The following is an 18,532-nucleotide window of genomic DNA, read 5'->3' as shown; positions in this document are numbered from 1 at the left end:
CTCTTCCTATCTAACTGATTGTGCTTCCAGTATTTCCACAGAGCAGTATTTCTCAACCTTAGCAACTCTAAGTTGTGTGGACTTCAGCTCCCAGAATTCCCCAGCCCATGTTCTTTTGAGCTTCCCTCTCTATCTTTGTATCCTTCAGAGTTCCAGAGCTGGCTTTTACTTCTTCACTATACACTGTTATAGAGTGACATGATTAAATCACATAGATTTCACGGCCACCTCTGTGCTGGTAACACTTAGCAACATTTCCACATTCCATTCCATTCCAACTGCTTTTTGAATCTCTGTTATTGCTTCATACTCTGCCTATCCAAGACTGAACCTCCTATATTTCCTTCCAAACTACCTTTTTCTCAATGTTTAATTGCAGCATCACTGTCTAGCCCACTGAAAATGATGTATTTCCATGTCTTTCTTGTATTCTCCATATTTAGAACATTGCCTATTTTTAAGCATAATTTAAGATGCTGATTTTCTATTTTGGGAAACTTGGGTGGAATATTCTATTGCACTTTTTAAAGAACGCTTTATTTTTTACATTTACTTTAGTTGTGCTGTGACTATCCTTTTAAAGATATACAATTCTTTCAAAGGCCTGGTGAGCAAACAATGCTTTAATAAAGAAATAAATAAGTGCACAAGTTTATGATACAACACTTTCTGTTCTTATTTCTAAGGAAAACAGTTAATTAGAATGATTAGGAAGATTTCATCTTTATAACAAATAAAGATCCCTTCTAATCTTTTGCAAGTAAAACCTTTCTTCCAGTGAAGAAAACAGCAACATTTTGTATTTTGTAGTGCATTAAATATGTAGAAGATAAATTTTACATGCATTTACATGTAACAGTTCACAGGTGTGAATGCAAGATATCATTGCATTACATTATGAAAACATTCCACAGATAAAAACATTGAATAAAAAATAAAATACAAATATAAATGACATTTATAAAAATAGTGTTTTTGACCTGCACATATATTCTCTGATCAAGATTTTGAAATTCTTTCACTTAAAACATAAATATTAATAAAATATGTGTTAAAATTATTAAATAAATGGCTTCTATATGAATCCTCATTTCACACATGAAGAAGTTTGTGGTCTTTTTCAGTATCTGTAGCAACCTCTTTATAGTTTTTGCTTGTAGCAAGCCTTTGTTTCTTGTTTAGATACCTGTGAGGGGAAAGGACATCTTTAGAAGAACATAAAATAAGTTACAGACAGTTGGATCTATTGCAGGTCACTGCATTATCTTCTTTTATTTCTTCAAGGTACTAACTTAGGTACTAAGTTAAAAAGGTACTAAATTAAAAAAGCACGGAGAAAGGCAATGGTGTTGATGTGTCAGTGAGATTTCCTCATCTGTCACTGTTCTATGGTATTTACTTTATCCAGAATTCCATTTCTCTGATTTTATTATTTTCTAACTGGAGGATTTCAAAGTTACATTTTAGCACTTCAAGGCATTAACTGTATGATAATTAAAAAATTATCACTGTGATCAGTAACAGACAATGATATCAAAATCTGTTTTCACATCATACAGAGATGCCTTTGCATGAATTTTAAAGAAGGACAGACTTAAAAACTGTAGGAAATTATACATATGTAGTGATTGGAATAAACTCCAGAAATGGAACCAAAATTATGGAAGTCCACTATTAACATCACAATGACTTTCTGCAAACAAGATCAGATCATTCAGACTCTTAAAATCCATTAAAAAAAAAAAAACTGATTTGCTTCTGTCCCTTTCACAGCATCTTGATATGCAGAGGTTTTTCAGGTAAAATGTTCTTTATTGCCAATCTCAGTTCCTTATATATGTGCCTATATGATATGTGTTTGCTAAATTCACTTTGAAGGGTTTGGGGTGTGTACACCTGAAAATACAAGAAGAAATGCAACAGCTTTGTCCTGTTATTTGAATAAAAACTGTGGAATCCTTAGAATCCCATCAGTAAAAGTGTTGCTTACCTTCTGTAGAAGTATATTGATAATAAAATTGCAATGAAGAAAAATAGACACATAAGAATAGTAAATGCCAAGTATTCGTTGCTCAAGGGCTGTTTGACGAGATCCAGATTCGAGTGGCTACATCTTTCACCAATAAATCCCTCGTTACACCTAAGGGAGACAGGAAAGAAGTCAACATTAGACATACTGCCTATTTTCTAGTATCAAATAAATTGCAAGCTGAGACTACAGTCAAAGATGAAGCACTACCCCAGAGTACCTACCAAAGCACTGGATTATAGTCACTCCATTTTGGTAGAGAATCGTGATGACTGAACTTCTGAGAAAGGGAACAGATTTATTGGTGTCCTCAACAAACTACGATTCCCAAAAATCTTTTAAGACATAGGCTCCCAAACTTTCTCAGTTCATAGCACCCCTAGATGATAGGAATTTTAATCTAATTAATCTAAAAGTCACCAGGTTGTGGAAGGCTGTTTTTAAATATGTATCTGTTATGAACAAATAAATGAATGAGGAGCCGTTAATAGCCTTGATTGATGATTATGTGCCATCGAATTACCATCAACAGGGACCCTAGAAGAGTTCAGAGCCAGCTATAGTTCTCTGTTTTGTTGCACTTTAACATTTAAAAAATGTTGAAAGACCAGATTGGGGAGAAGCCTTCCTAGAGAAAAATCGATCGATGTGGTCACTAAGAGTCAGTGCCAATTCAAAGGCACATAATAATCAATCAAGATGATCAACAGTTAATCTTTCAAGTGTTTCTACACTTTTTATGCAGTAATTTGTACAAGCAGTGAGGAGAAAGACCAATAGCAAGAGAGAATGTGAACAAAATATTCCATAAGTTCTGTTCTGTTCCAGGGCCTCTAACAGCAAGTTTCTAGGCAGAAATTAGAGAAAGCCTTTCTTGGTAGGGAGGTGAGCATAAAAGCTTCTGAATTTCTATGTCTTCAAGGCAGAGGAACAGAGCAGCAACTTAAAAAAAAAAGTGTGCTTACTCAGAAAGCATCATCATCATCATCATCATCATCATCATCATCATCATCATCATCACCATCACCATCATCAATTATATTGTTGTCACCACCACCGTCACTATCACTTCCACCCTTTACTTCACAGGATCTCTTTTACCTGCAGTAATATCGTTCCAAAGTCTCCGAGTATTTGCATTCTCCATTGAAACAGAAGCTTTGCCATTCAGGCTTGCATTCTGTCTGTTTTCCCGTCTGAGTTACAGGTAGAACAGTTTCTGTTTGAATGACAATAAATAGATGCATGAATAAAAGCTAACCTGCATTATTATCTGTGAGGACATGGCTTCCTTCAGTGATCAAGCACATGCCAGGTAGGGTGACCCTACGAGACTCTAGAAAGCTATGGTGTCAACCATCCTGGGCAAAATGGATCCTTACTTTAATTTGGTGTAATGCATCTTTCTCTGTGTTTACTTTGACCTTCCTCATCTCTAGAGTCAATTTATTTTAATGTTAAGGATAAAACTTTTTGTTCCTTATTGTGGAATGGCAGAAGGCCAAGGCCAGATGGCATAGTGGGAAAGATCTTTTGAATTAGGTCTGGGAAAATCCAGGCTCGGCTAGGAATATATACAGCCCAGATTGATGCTTCTTCTCAGTCTAACCTACTTCACAGGATTATGATGGGGATAGAATGGTAGGCATAAAAAAAAGCAATATAAAATATTTTATATAATGATATCCTTCCATTTCAAGATGTCCAGTTTTTAAAGAAAAACCCTCAAAATCCAAATGATATTTTTCATTGGAAAAACCATACATAAGTACTTGTCAGTGAGAGATAAACAGAATAGGTAGAAAGACAGACAGATATTAGCTTATTAAGAATTTGTTCTGGATACATAAAAAACACAAAACCTTTTATTTCAACGTCTGGATACTGCAAGGATTCCAGATTTAATATGGCCATTTCATACTATTGGCCATTTAGAGCACAATGCACCTGAAGTATTTCCTGCAAAAAGTCTGCTGGAAAGTGGAGTGGAAGCTGTCTAAGAATTCACAAAAGTTTGTTTGTTTGTTTAAGCAATTCATATGGCTGCCCAATTTACCCATGGTGACTCCGAATGGCTTACAGGAATAAAAATCCCAAATACAAAACCCACAGTTTCCATGGATACCTTTAAGTAGTCAAATACTCTACAGTCAAAAATTATGTATTTAGTGCCATCCATTTACCTGGCACTTTACATTGGAAGATGTTACAGAAACAAGACTCAGAAACAAATCTCAACCCCAAGGAAATGCAGTTTACTTTTGACAGAAGGGAGATGGTGTTATGATGGGTGCAAGAGTGTCAAGAAGCAGAAAAAATGCAAATGCAGTTAAGAATGCTGATAGTACTCATTTATTTTATTCATTATCTGTGGCTAATGTTCTGATATTTTACCGAATACTAGAGAATCATCTGACTTACCTACAGTAGTTGTACAGTTTTCAGTCTTATTTACTCCACATAACGGGATCACTGTTGTACTAAGAGCAGTTTGAACTAGGTGCCATCCTAAAAAAAAAAAAAGTCTTAAGAGAAGTAGACACTTCCAGAACAGTTTCCATTTCATCAGTGTTCATGCCACCTTATTTCAGCTCAAAGGCTGGCACAACAGGATGTGTCATCTATGCCAAGCTAGCCCTGCCAGTAATTATTAACACCAACTATGCACTTCATCCTGAACTAGAGTTGATTCACTTTTAGGTCATTTGCACTCTCTCTGATGCTGTCTCTCTGTAGTGAAAGTGCACACACGTGGGCATGCCTTTGGGAACCATGATCTGTCATGATTTCCTGATAGATCTCCATTGCCTTTTTCAACAGATTTACAAATATGTATTTTCACTTCATATTTTCTTATTGCATATATAGAACCACTTGAAATAGTAAAAAAGAAGCTCTGTCAAAAATGAATCATTACTCATCTTTGAGAAACCCACATAATTTATGTCAGTATGGACATAATTACAACTGATTAGATTTCTCAAATATTATGGTAGTAGAATGTATTGAGCACCATCCTTCAGTACCTCAGAGATGCGAGCAGATATAAATCTAAAACTCAGTATGTCAGTTGGAATACACTTTTAAAAATCTGGGTCTTGATTCTTAGAGATACATATAGGTAAGACATTCAATGGAAAAAGACATACTTTTTGAGAACTCTAGCACATTTTCAAAGTTACCTCGGATCTGTTCTAAAAGTTTTGATTTCAAGCTACACCCAAGAAGAAATTTATGTCATTATCAGTTCCTTTAAAGTTACAGGGCAATTTCCCTCAAACTACTTTTCCCCAATTTGTTGGTGTAAAACACCCGTCATCCACAGCCAGACTGAAGCCCACTTAATCAGTCATTCAAGAAAAAGAGTTGGAGAAATAGAGCAGCAGCAACAGCAGAAAAAAGACAAGCGAGCCTTTCCGTTACAAAACTTGTTACTATGCGCTAGCCACCCAGAAGGCACCTCCTAAACTCTGTTCAACTACACTGTCCAAATACACCTCCTATTACCTGCCCAACCAATGGGGAAGGGGCCACTGATGTCATGATGCCTTTTCTGTATTCTCCAGACACAAAGGCTTGAGGAATATCAGACAAATTTGAAGGAAGTGGGCAGGATTTCTGTACTCTCCACAATATTGGCTCTCGACCCAGTAAGCATGATTAGGTGTTACCAGAACCACTGGTATGGAAATATGCCTGGGTCCACGGGGGATGTTAAGCACATTTTGTGAACAAACTTATTTATGGAAATTCCATTGGTGGGCTAAAAGGACAGTCCAATATACTGCAGAAATCTGGTGAAAAATGGACACGTTTATCTAAGGATTGGGCTTTTATCTTCTCAAAAATGGGACATGTTAGAATTTAGGGGATGCTGCCAGTTAATATGATAGGTAGATGGGGAAAATATTTAGGATTAGAGGGCAATGTGGGTGGGTGGGGGCAGTGAAAGGAAAAAAACCACTGGTTTTGAAACTCATAGTCCTGCAAAAATAGATGTAGCGGTTGCTGCCGAGGAAGCAGTAAATGCTGTGGTTCAACATTTTCCCATAATCTCTTATCTGTTTTGCATCTGTATCTCAGAGCTATTTTCCTAAGCCATTTTGCTCCCTATTTTTCTAGTGACGTCAATAAGAGGGCAAAGGAGATTCCGTATGCGGGTAAGGTATTTGCACTGCGGAGCAGAAGGAACTGTCACTCCTTTAATCATTACCCAGCAAAAAAACCCCAGGCAATATTGCTCTCATAGCTCTCAAGTGCATTCAGGGTATTAGTTGAGGAGAAGGTGGGGTTTATTCACATTAATACGACTGCCTGGGTCATTACGCAAATATTGTTATCTTCTTTGTAAGAGAGATGGCAGCAACTTAATACTAACTTATTAGACTATAATGGTTATTTTTACTATCATGCTGGTAGAATATGAATGCAACACACTTTCTTGCTTTTTTGGAAGGCTAACATTGCTCTGTCTTGAAAACAGATTGTACCAGAATAAGGCACTACTTATTTCTGCAATTATTAAGGTAAAAAAAAAAAACTTTGCTAAAAAGCACAGTGAGTTTAGGGATAGTGTTCAAGAAATACTTTCTCCAATTCAGCCAAGATTCCAGTTCAAGATTCACCTGGATTCCAGATGGAGCCTCTGAAAGCCTTGCCACTGCCTGAGCACAATGCTTTATCTTCATCTTATAGCCACCTCTTAAAGGAATGTTTGCTCTCTCAAGCTCAAGGATTTTGCTCACAGCCACCAAAACTCTTCCTCAGGCCTCTGCCTCCTTTACCTGTTCTTTCCTCATTTCTGCATCTTATTCCACTGCATAATTTTACCTCTTCCCTTCCATCTTCCTATCTCTGGGTCTTCTATGCTTTGGGTAGCTAAAGTTCTGGGGTTCCAATTCACTAATCAGATTTCCAACCCTTCACCTGCTTTCTTCAGTAAGGCCTAGATGAGGGTTTAATTTCAGCCAACTTTTCCTTCTACTTGCAACCAAATATTTATTATGCAGCCTAAATGTTTATTCCTTGAAAGTTGGGATGTTTGTAGTCAATATACCAACTTGACTCATCACTACTCAGTTTTAATGTCATACGCCCACTACCATATACTGTACATTCTTGTGCTTATGGACGGATTCCAACACATTTGGAAGGCACCAACCTGGCCATACTTATTAACTCAGTAGATTGTGGTTGGGTCCCAAAGACCTGTGCAATCTTTCATAAAGGGGTCTAACATTTTTTCCTCTTTGAACAGCTTATGATCCCAATTCCATTGTCTGTTGCAGCCTGCTTTGGAAATGTCTTTTTGATTGGCCATGGGAGAAGGGTGGTTACTATATTTAAAAAAAAAAAAAGACTTGGGAGAGACAGTACTGTGCTGCTGGAACTCTTTGCACTACATTCTGGGAATAGATCTTTCCATGCAACAACTTTCCCAATCTAACTTTTCATATGTGTTCAGTTTGCAACTTCCAAAATTCCCAGCCACCACTGGCATTGTAGTCCCAATTTACAGGAGAACCCCAGACTAAAGAAAAGTTAAATCACCCATTTCTAGACTCATTACAATCAAATTTGTGAAGATTTGTAGAGGACAATAGAGGTGGTGGTGCAAGCAAGGAGAACACCACATTCTTGAACATTGAGAGAAAAAGGCACTGATCCAACCAACCACGCACTTAAATTTTGAATGCATTCATGTCCTTGGCGTCAGCAATTCCAAACTAGTTTGGGAACTGTAGCCAGAAGGCAGGCTCTAACAGGAATTCTCTTGCCCAAACAGTGTCTTTCATGAGCAGACTGTGCAGAACAAAGTTCTGCAACTTATGCCAGGATGATGACCCACATTCCTTTAAGTTATATGTTGCTATAAGATGCCCCAAAACTATTCCCAGTAGTTGTATAACATGCTTAGCAGCACTCTTATATCATCAAGAATCCCTTTTCCTCCTGCCTACATTTCATATGTTGGCTCAGAATATTGTATAATGGCTAGAATTAAAATGGTGGAGAAACTACTTGTACTGGAGTAAAAAAACAGAAACTGAGCACCTCCTGTTGAGACGGGTTTGGCAGATGAAGAAAGACCTGCCCTATAATTAGGAGATGAAATTACTGACTGCATTTCTTTGAGAAAAGCCCAGAATCACTAGGCAGAATGTGACAATTAAAGCAACTCAAAACAATTCTTGGGCCACCGAACAACTCAGTTAACAAATCTCTTACCAAAAGAGTAGAGGAGTTGACTTAGGCAATCTGTACTTCCAACACATGATTGCAGTTCTTGGTAAGTCCATTACTTCCTTAATTTATATTATACTAAGGAACACATTTTAAAATTGGAGTTGAATGTCTATAGCAAAGGATCACAGAATTGCTGAAATTCAGTTTCTATGACTGATGGGTTAGGCTAGTAAATTGCCCTGAGATTTTTCATTCAATTTTAATTAAAAATTAATTAATGAAACAAAGTTAATTGCCTTGGTCCTTCTGTATTTAATAATTTCATTCATTATCAATTTTAAGGTTAGAAATGAAAAACTCTTGGAGGGTTTCTGGAAGCTGTACTCTGAACTACTGGAGACTACATGAGATGCTGGGTTCTCTAGGTTGTACACTCCTGGCTTAGTATGATATGCGAACCCTAGCTATGAATGTTTATGGCCTGAATAAATTCATTTTTTAACACAAAAACCATATTCAGCAAATCTTAAATATGAGTTGAAGCACAGACATACTGCTGGCTAGGAGTATCACCAACTGTGATCCTAAGGAAACGTCACAGACCTTGACTCTCTCACCAATGATTTGCTGATATATAGAACATACTATTAATACACATAACTGGAGATTGCTCGGAAACTTTCACTGATACAGAGATTAGGATGTATAGTCAGCATGATGAGGAGAGCTGACTGTTCTGATCTTATTAGACTAATTATACATTAACTGCAATGGCTACCAGTTGCTTTCAGGGTCCTATTCAAAGTGATGTCATAGACTTTTAGAATCCTTAATGGTTAAGGCCAAATTACTTAAACTATGACCAAAAGCATATGAACTTGTTTTAATTTCCCAAGCAACCATGGAGATCCTGCATGAGTGACTGCCAGGAAGGATAGAGGTCAACAAGTATGAGATACGGGGTCTTTGGTGGGGGTCTAATTCTTACCTTCAGGACCTATGATTCTTATACCTCCACATTTTTTCTTAGCCAGGTGTTACTCCAAAAGAGTGATTAGAGGCTTAATTATTCTAACTTTCTCATCTCAACCTCCTCATCAGGCCAGTGAAAATGCTTTGCAGAGCAATGTGGGGCTTGAAAGAAAGGTCAATCAGATTTGGGCTGCCAAGATCTGGATGACCACTAGATGGCAACAAGGACTCACCATCTGCTGCCATCTAGAGGTTATATGGAATTCTGCATTCTAGACCTGGTAGCCCTTTTGAAAGAGAAGCTATATTTAACCCAATTAACCAAAAGAGGGTTAGCTTTAATCCCAGCCAAACCTAATCTTGTTTGTAGCTAATCTGCCTCTCCAGTCAGCTACTTGTCAGAAGACTAACCTACACTTTTAATTCCATGATCAAGATGAAGTCCTAAAAGAGAACTGGGAAAGCAGGGTTTCTCAAGATATTTTCAACCTTCCAAGACATCCTCAGGAGAGTAGATGGCTGGGTTAATTAAGCTGTTAATTAAGTTCATGAATTCAGTTCCCCTCATAGAAGATGTCTGCTGTCCAATTTTGGTGATCCCTTCCTGTCTCCTTCCCCAGCAATATAAACCATCAATTCATCTTTTGGGGAGTTGCAGAAAGAAAAGGTAGAAAATCTATTTTTGCTAGGCCAGTTGCATGAATCTTCTATATATATATCCAAGCCTTGTTAATGTTTTAAGACCATGCCAAAATGGCTTGCCATGAAATGGTATGATCTTATAGTTTTATTTATTATTGCACTCTCTCAAAAGTTAGCATTTTTTAAAAAGTGAATTTGGTTGAAGCTGGCCATGAACTGCAAGAATCCTCTTCTGGGCCAGGTCTGCAAAGTGCAGCCCCTGGATCCTCAGGCACATGTTTCTCTCCCTTGGGCCCAGCCAGAAGTATCTATCTCATCACCCTGAAAACACCGGCGCTGGCCGCACAGCCAGCATCTTTTCTACCTCTGTGACAGAACTTCTGGGCATACCTAGCAAGAAATTCTGGTAGTGGCAGGATCCATAAGCACACTTAGCACCTGGCACCCCAGCACCTAACCTCAGCATAACTGTGCCCCAGCAACATCTCTGCCTGCCATATCCCCATGGCATTAACTTCGTGTTGTCCCCAGTGTGTGACTGAGACGTATCAGTGTCTGCCTTTGGAGAAGTTAGCTCCGTTCCTTGGAAGGGGAGTTAAGGGACTGGGAACGGAGGCAACAGAGGCAGGACAGGATCGGAAGCAGATGCGGGCTCTCGTGCCTTTCGCCTGCGCCGGGCGGGGGCGTTCGCGTCGCTGGGCAGCGGCTGGGGCGAAAAGGAGGAAGGGCGGCTTACCCACGAAGAGCAGGGAGCCTCCGAGGCTCTGAGAGCTGCAACCGGCCATTTGTCCACCGTCGCGGAGCAGGCGGTCTTCGAAGCCGGGCGGTTTTTCACGCGGAGCAGAGGACGGACGCCCGGTTCCTGCTGGCCGTCAAAGGCTGCCTTTCCGCTCCGACCGGCGCGTCTTCCCATTTTATAGCCTCCCGATCCGGGGGCGGGTGGAGGCCAGGCCCAGGCAAACGGCAGGGGCAGTGAGACGGCGAGCGTGGATATGCAAAGCGCTTGAATTTCCCCGCTGACGAAATCGCGGCTAGAGGTGTCTTTCCACCGGCGGGGCGAAGGCGGGGGCTGCTCCCTTCACCTGCCCGCCGCAGTGGCAGAAAGGAGGGAGAGCCTCGCACGGCCCCGCCCAAATTCCTGCCCGAGCGAAGAGGCGGCCGCGGAGGACCGCTGAAGCGTCTTTAGAGGGAGAAGAGCGAGGCTCCGCCGAGGTAGGGAGGGAGGGACATAGCTGGGAAATAGGTGGATCTGGGCCTGATCCTGCTTTCCTGTTCAGCTGGATTCCTCTCAAGGAAGCTTTCTTTCCACGGCCCAAGAGCTCCAGAGGAGGCATGACTTGGCTCCAGGATGTCCGCGGACGCAGTCGTGACATGTAGCGCTGGACTAGCGAAGGGCAGGTGCGAGGCTGCCTTTGAGCCTGCGAGGTGTGGTTTTTCTCACACGGACCCCCCCGCCGCGATCCCAGCTGCGGACCCACAGGCGGGAGAAGGAAGAGGGAGGAAGCGGAAGGGCTGGCTTCCATTTAAGGGCTGGCTTGCTATCTATGCCTGTTGTGATGAGGTTGGCAAATAAAGAAATGGCACCCAGATTAGATAATGTGAGCGGCTAAAAATCACGAGTGACGTGAGCTCCCAAGTGGCCATGAAAATGACCTTTCAGCTCTCAGTTGAAACATCTGAATGTTGGCAGTGCAATAGAAATAGCAGAAAAGGCCATTGGGTGGTCGAATCCAAGATACCCGATCAACTCAGTGCCCCTGCGTTGGATCCAGGTTTAGACATGTTTAAAGTAGATGTGTCCCACTGATTTCAGTCTGAGGCTGGTGCTGCATATAATGCTTGGCCAGGTTTCATGGTGGTCTACATTTGGACATTAAGCTTTAGTGGATGAACTCAAACTTCACACTAAGCCAGAAAGAAGCAACTCATGTTACAGTTTAACATTACAGACCACTATACCTAGAGATATTATTTATGGCAGTTGCTTAGGATTGGGAAAAACAGAAGTCTCTCAATACTGTGGTATGAGGTAATTCTCCCTCACTTCTTCAGAGAAGAACTGCCTTGTTCAATAAATAACTTGCTACTTAAACTTTATATTAGTTCAGCGCTGTTCTTTCAGGCCTGCTGAGCCCAATTCTTGAGTGCTAGTTTAACTAAAATGAGGTCATTCACCTAAATAAAGTATCTTCATTTTCATATTACCCTCATGAAAATGACTTTTTTTGCTTTATTTGTTTAATAAAGAGGGGGAAAACCAATAGTGGGAAAATGGGGGAAGAAGACAAAAACTATATATACATATATGTTTTTTTTATCTGCGCTCAGTCGTTACCAACTCTGCAGTGACTGCTTTTGGACGAGTCCTTTTGCAGTTTTCAAGGCAAGGTGTTTCGGAAGTGGTTTGCCAGAGCCTCCTTCCTAGAGCAGAGGCCAGCTGGTGAGCGCAGGAGGCGGGGTTTCCGTTGCTTCGTGCCCTTTTCGGGCACGCGCGGTTTTTTGCGCTTACCGGCAACTGCTCCCGACTCCTTTTTTGCAAGGCGCTGCCAGCATTTTTCCTCCCACCGGAGTGAGAGTACCCATTTATCTACTCACGTGAGTTTTTGAACTGTTGGGTTTACAGGAACTGGGGAGGAAACAGGAGCTCACCCTGTTAACGCGAAGGCTGGACTCGAACCGCTGAAGTGTCGACCATTTCTGGCCGGCAACTTTCAGCGTCATTAAGCCGCTGCTTATACTATATACTATACTATATACTATATACATATATACATATATACATATATACATATATACATATATACATATATATATATATATATATACACACACACTATATACTGTATAACAAAAATGACTTATATAGGACTTATATAGGATTTGTGGTTGAATTTGGGGGTGATTTACAACCTATCTTTGAATGTTTCTCATAGCTGAGCTCTACTAATCATTTCAAGCTGTAATTCCTCACCTTTAAAATATAAGCCTCCATGGAATGCTTTTTTGTCAGGTCCTGTGTAGCTGCACTATCCAGTTTTAGATTTTAGTGGTATTTAATGCAGAACAGAGACCTAAGAGATTTAAACTTGTACATACAGGCTCATGAGGTAGGATTGCAGTGGATGACTGGCCTCATCCCTAAAGTCAACATCATATTTGGATGTTGCAAGCTGAGGAAATCTGATCTGTCCCATAACTGTAAGTGGTTCGGCAATCAGTCCCTCTCTCCAGGGACTTCTGTGATCTGAAGAGTGTGTGACTCTGCGTCTATGTGGAAAATTTCTTACAGTCTTAATAAACTTTCCAAAATGACCTGTTCATTGGTCCTTCCAGGGAATTAATACTAGCAATTCTTATAGCTAAACTCAGGCTTAGTGTCTAGGCCAGTGTTTCTCAACCTTGGCAACTTGAACATGTGTGGACTTCAACTCCCATGCTGGCTGGGGAATTCTGGGAGTTGGTCCACATGTCTTCAAGTTGCCAAGGTTGAGAAGCACTAGTCTAGGCTTGGATTGCTCAAGGAAGAGGTTTAGAATTCTCTCTGAAGATGACAAGTTAAAAATGTGTAGAATCTGTTGAAGAAACTGCCTGATCCAGCTATCTTTTCCATGAGGGTCTTAATCTTGGCAATGAACTGTAAAGCTCAGATATCTCAATAGACTTTATAGCTGCCTTTAGTTGGCCTGTGACCAAAAGCCTGATGTTTCAATAGAAAGAATAATTTTAATTTAAGCATTGTTATCAATCATAAAAACCAGTCAACCATTTCAAGGAATGATATCACCAGGTTTGACTCCAGCTCTTACATTAAGATGGTGGAAAGGATTTCTTTAATGTGCGTGCTAAATCGACTTGAGAAATCAATGGTCTGAAAAGAGCCATTTGTGGAATGTTCTATGTTTGTCATGTGAAGGGAGATCCAATTCGCTAGTAACCTTGCCAATAACCTTTTGTCGCATCTAGCATACCTTGAAAAGAATGTACTGATTGCTTACACTAAGACATTGTAGTATGATCAGAAGAACATTTCTTCTATTTGTATCAATGAAGCATCCCTACTCAAAACAGAAGGAAATGCATTCCAAAGTGACAGGTATGCTTAAATTGCACCCACCCCATGCATTGGCCTTTGAGAGAGCAAACCTTGGAGAGAATTAAAAACCAACATTGGCATTGCCTAGGAAGCAATAGACAGAATTATAGAAACAGACAGGAAAACCTCTCTCTCACCTCCCCACCTTAGGAATGAAAGACTACAAAACCAGTTGATAGCATCTTTGTTTTGTTATTTATTGAGCATACTTCCCTCCTTGTTGCTTGCAAAGAACCTGAAAGGAATATAAATAATGTATGGAATAAGAAACTATTTTACTATAAATAGTAAAACACACACACACACACACACACAAACCCCAGCATAAGCTATGCGTAAAAAGCCAAATAAAGGGCATTGTCGGGAAATTCAGAGATAGGCATTGGCTTGTAGCCATAACTCTTGTGTCTGATGGGAAAGAAATTCTGGGTTCATATCCCCGCAGAAGTGTCTCTGGTTTATAGGTTCTGCCAGATAGAACTTCTATTGTACAACCATCCTGCATTGCTCACAGCTTTTGGGGGAGGACTAAATATTAATGCTTTTTACTGGTAACTTACTCTTTCCATCATTTTTTTTTTCTTTCCATAAAAAAGTTGTTAAGCAGGGAAAGATGGAATACTGTATCTGCTTTATGGTTTTTAATTGGTAGCAGCAGTAGCTCTCCACCTGGAAACATTCAGAGGGGAGGATGGTTCTGGCTATCTATCTGAAGACCACCATTAAAATCCTGTCCTGGGCTCAACATACTGTTTCAGGTAGGAGCTACTTGTAAATATTTGTTTTTCTGGCTCTAGCCTAGATTTGGTACTGAAAAGTGGTTACTTGATGGTTTAAAGAAGCAGGATAGGAAAAGTATTTTTTTTAATATATAGTTTTTATGAAAGAAATTTTTGAAAGAATTAAAAACCATACAAATTATGAAAGAAAAGGGGAAAGTAAAGAAAAGTAATGAGTAAGTGGGAAAAAAGTGCAAAGAAAGAAATAGAGAAAAGAAAGGAAAGGAAAAATTATAAAGAAGCAGCTTCCGATCTTCTTAACAGCAGTTACAAGTACTGTACTTCTATATTTTACCCTCTTCTTTCTAAGTTTACAACATAGTTTCCTTCCTTCCATAGTCTGCCCTTTCTAATCATCAAACCCATAAATCATAAGTTCATTTTTTTCTTTTTTTTAGCAAGAAGTCCATAAGGAGTTTCCAGGCACAGAATAAGAAGGGCATTGACGCCTGTGAATTTTGGTGTTGGAGAAGACTCCTGAGAATACCGTGGACAGCCAGGAAAACAAACAAAATGGATTATTGAATAAATCAATCCAGAGTTCTCACTTGAGGCACAAATGACCAGGCTCAAATTATCCTACTTCAGACACATTATGCAAAGATCCAGCTCTCTGGAAAAGGCTCTAACGCTGGGAAGGGTGGAAGGAAACAGAGGAAGAGGACAACCAGCAGCAAGGTGGATGGATTCAGTTACAGTAGCAATGAGTGCACTGTTGGGAGACTTGAAAGAACAGGTTAGGGATAGATGATCATGGAGAAAATTTATCTATGTGGTTGCTAGGAGTCAAAAACGACTTGTTGGCACATAATTGATCACTTGATGGTTACTCTGTATTGGGAAGAAGATAAGAAGAATGCAGCCCTTTACATTAACTTAAAACTTCCTAGGCATCTACAGAAAAGATCAGGGATACCAAAATCAAGAATTTCTGCTCTTATTTGGATGCTTGATGTTTATATCTGAGTCAAAGCAGATGAAGATTTAATGCAAGGTACCCTCTGTATATGCCAGTATCCAGCCCTATTGTTTATTTTACAATAAACAATTTATTCTTATGAAGCTCTGATGGCTATTCTGAATAAGTGTTTAAATTTGTTAGTAGCCTACGTAAGGGCCATTAAGTTGACGTTTAGTCTAGCGAAGACAGGAATCGGGTATCTACTGGGAAGGTCAAAAGAATAAACAACTGTGTGATGAAAATTTGTACATGCGATGCACATTAAAAGGAGATGGGGCTTTAATCATGCAGTTATGGATAGCATCTTGACTTTTTTGACCTCACCCCAGAGTTGCTCCTGATGTGAAGGCAGTTCATTTAACATGGGAGATGAGTGTTCAAACTATTCTGTAGCCATCTGGGTGCTTTAAAACATTACATTCATGTAGATAGGTGTTAGTGGGTGTGACATAATGAAGTCAGAGCCAGCTCTTTCCTGATGTCCAGTTGGTGGCATTTGTACTATTAAGCACCTTTAATCTTACGATGCTGTGTAGGAATTGCCATCCCTCATTCTGGGCCCATTTAGCTGGTCACTGGTAAATACGCCTGAGTGATATCCAGGTAAGACTATTTCAATGCATTATATATGGAGTGGCTTCAGAAGACTTAGTTTGAAATACAACTGCTACTTACTGGTTTACAGAAAGCCAGTTTGGTGTAGTGTGGTTAAGGCACCAGGTGGGAGACTGTGAGTTCTAGTCCCGCTTTTAGCACAAAGCCAGCTGGGTGACCTTGGGCCAGTCACTCACTCTCAGCCCCAGGAAGCTGGCAATGGCAAGCCATTTCTGAAATCTTGCCAAGGAAACTGCAGGGATTAGTCCAGGCAGTTGCCAGGAGTCAACACTGATTCCAAGGCACAAAAAACAAAACAAAACAAAAAACCATTATTGGCTAGGATGATCAAATTTACCACAAAAACAGAAAAGCTGCACTGGATTCAGGCTCTTTTCTGAATTGAGAACTCAATTTGAATTGAGTTCAAATTGTGGGCTTTATCCTAGGGAGATTGGCCATCTCTTCCACTTGAACCTAAGCAACAAAGTAGATTATTCACATCATAATCTGAGGCTCTTTGCTGGGTGTTTCCACCCTTGCAAACAGTGGAAGAAAGAACATGTTTAACTTATAGTACTTTATAGTTCTCTCTCAGCTTTTTCTGACTGGGTTTACATGACAGGCTAAACCTCAATCTGGGTTAAGAAAACACAATTGCTATATTCACTTAACATGCTATGCTGTGTTTGAACAAATAAGCCATATTATGGCTTGGCCTAATGGCCTGGTTCACACAATGTGCCAAAACAATAGGTGGGTTCTCACAACACACTGAATCACTAACTATTCAACTCTATTTTAGCCTGGTCTAGTGTATTGTGGGAACCTAGTCTTTATTTAGCCAGGCTTTCTAAATGCCAAGTTTAGATACTGCCAATGGATCCTCTGGACTGCATCTTTTACCTGCTGTGAAATCTGCTGGTCTGCAGATGTCTTAACCTCTTAGCTCAATTTGTAAGCCACCTTGAAAGATTCTTAAAGGAAAGACAGGATGGAAGTGTCTTATTACAGAGACAAATAATCCACCTCTGTATTGCTACCAAGAAAAAAAAAAAACCCTGCATGGACATATGGATGAAATAACTCAGCTGAAAGAAAACTTTATATTTACTTAATTTGGGGGCAGGGTTTCTTGCAATATCCCCCTCTTGCAATATCAGAAGCTGGAGCTGGGTAATGTAAAAGAGCTGGTTGCCATCCCTAACAAATTAAGAAAACACTCCTGTTGGCTGTGGCTGAGAGCTCCAAGATCAAAGGGCCTTAAGAATCCAAATACCTGCCAAGTTACACCGGCAGAGAGAAAGGGAGGCAGGAGTAGTATTTGCCCTGGGCTTCCCTTCCTCAGCCTTCAATTTCATTTTCATCTTTTTTTTTTTTTAATATGAAGTGAAGTTTACAGTCAGATAGCTTCCAATTGCTGTACTCAGATGTCTTTTCTTTCGTAATGGATGGATGTGTGTGCGTGTGCATGAATGTATTTTTGTGCAAACAAAAATGTAGGACTAGTTTTAAGAAAATAGACCGTGGTAATGGAAGATGACCCTGTCTGGCTCCCTGAGAAATCCCACGGTTGAAGCATGGTGATTGCATGATTAATGCCTTATTTGGAAGCCTTGTATTGGGGACTTGAGCCTGGGACGGCTGGGTATCCAGCAAACCAGAGGCCTCCCCTAATTCATCCAGGCACCATATCTAGTGGTAGCACTCCAGCGTTGGCCTAAAATTTTGCTCTGGAAGTCTCTGCATAGTGTCTGGAGGGGATGAGTGGGAACTGATCTCAACCTCTTGGGAAAGCCCTCCAAGCAATCACAGAATGATTTCAGGGACATTCCCTAATGAAATGCAACATTTCAGCTTTACTTGAGTGTGACTGCAACATTGTACATCTAATCTTGTGGAAGAAAGCCCCATTGAACAGCATGGTACTTTTTAATTGTATTGGACTTTCAGGAATTTGAGTCCTGTTAAATTCAGCAGGACTTTCTTCTGTGCAAAATGCTTATGAGTCGCTTGCAACCATTGTTTCCTAGCTGCAAAACCACAAAATGACACAGAACAATAAAGTGGAGTTTTCTCATTGATGATTCATGCAGCTTCTTTGCAGTCTAAAGAAGGACAAGAGATAAGACACTGGGCAGAATGTAGTGTGTTCCTACATGCTTTTGTGATATCACTGCATATTATTCAAGGGAGGATGTTGTCTGAATTTTAGGAAATGCAACACATTACTGTAGCGTCAAGAGTTCTAGTTGATGGGTTTGGGTGAGTAATAC

The 18,532-nt window shown here is 40.0% G+C and overlaps 1 protein-coding gene and 1 long non-coding RNA gene across 2 annotated transcripts; one reads left to right on the top strand and one right to left on the bottom strand.

The window, feature by feature from the left end:
- Positions 1-584: 584 nt before the first annotated feature.
- Positions 585-11,322, bottom strand: LOC103066672 (proepiregulin). The gene is made up of 5 exons (XM_007427608.4): positions 10,566-11,322; positions 4,451-4,537; positions 3,131-3,248; positions 1,991-2,140; positions 585-1,186 (listed from the first exon to the last, which is right to left on the bottom strand). Exons 1-5 carry the CDS (start codon positions 10,612-10,614, stop codon positions 1,093-1,095), a joined length of 498 nt encoding a protein of 165 aa, XP_007427670.1. The 5' UTR covers positions 10,615-11,322; the 3' UTR covers positions 585-1,092.
- On the top strand, positions 10,917-18,322 carry LOC148217207 (uncharacterized). Its single transcript, XR_015795787.1, has 3 exons — positions 10,917-11,041; positions 11,107-14,680; positions 15,100-18,322. It is a non-coding gene; the product is annotated as an uncharacterized LOC148217207 (long non-coding RNA).
- The last annotated feature ends 210 nt before the right edge of the window (positions 18,323-18,532 follow it).

Source organism: Python bivittatus, unplaced genomic scaffold, assembly GCF_059951505.1.
Source record: "Python bivittatus isolate LINGU-HERP-01145 unplaced genomic scaffold, Pbiv_v1 ctg000000_np1212, whole genome shotgun sequence".
In the NCBI taxonomy this organism is placed as follows: domain Eukaryota; kingdom Metazoa; phylum Chordata; class Lepidosauria; order Squamata; family Pythonidae; genus Python; species Python bivittatus.
This window is presented reverse-complemented; position numbering and strand designations above follow the sequence as displayed.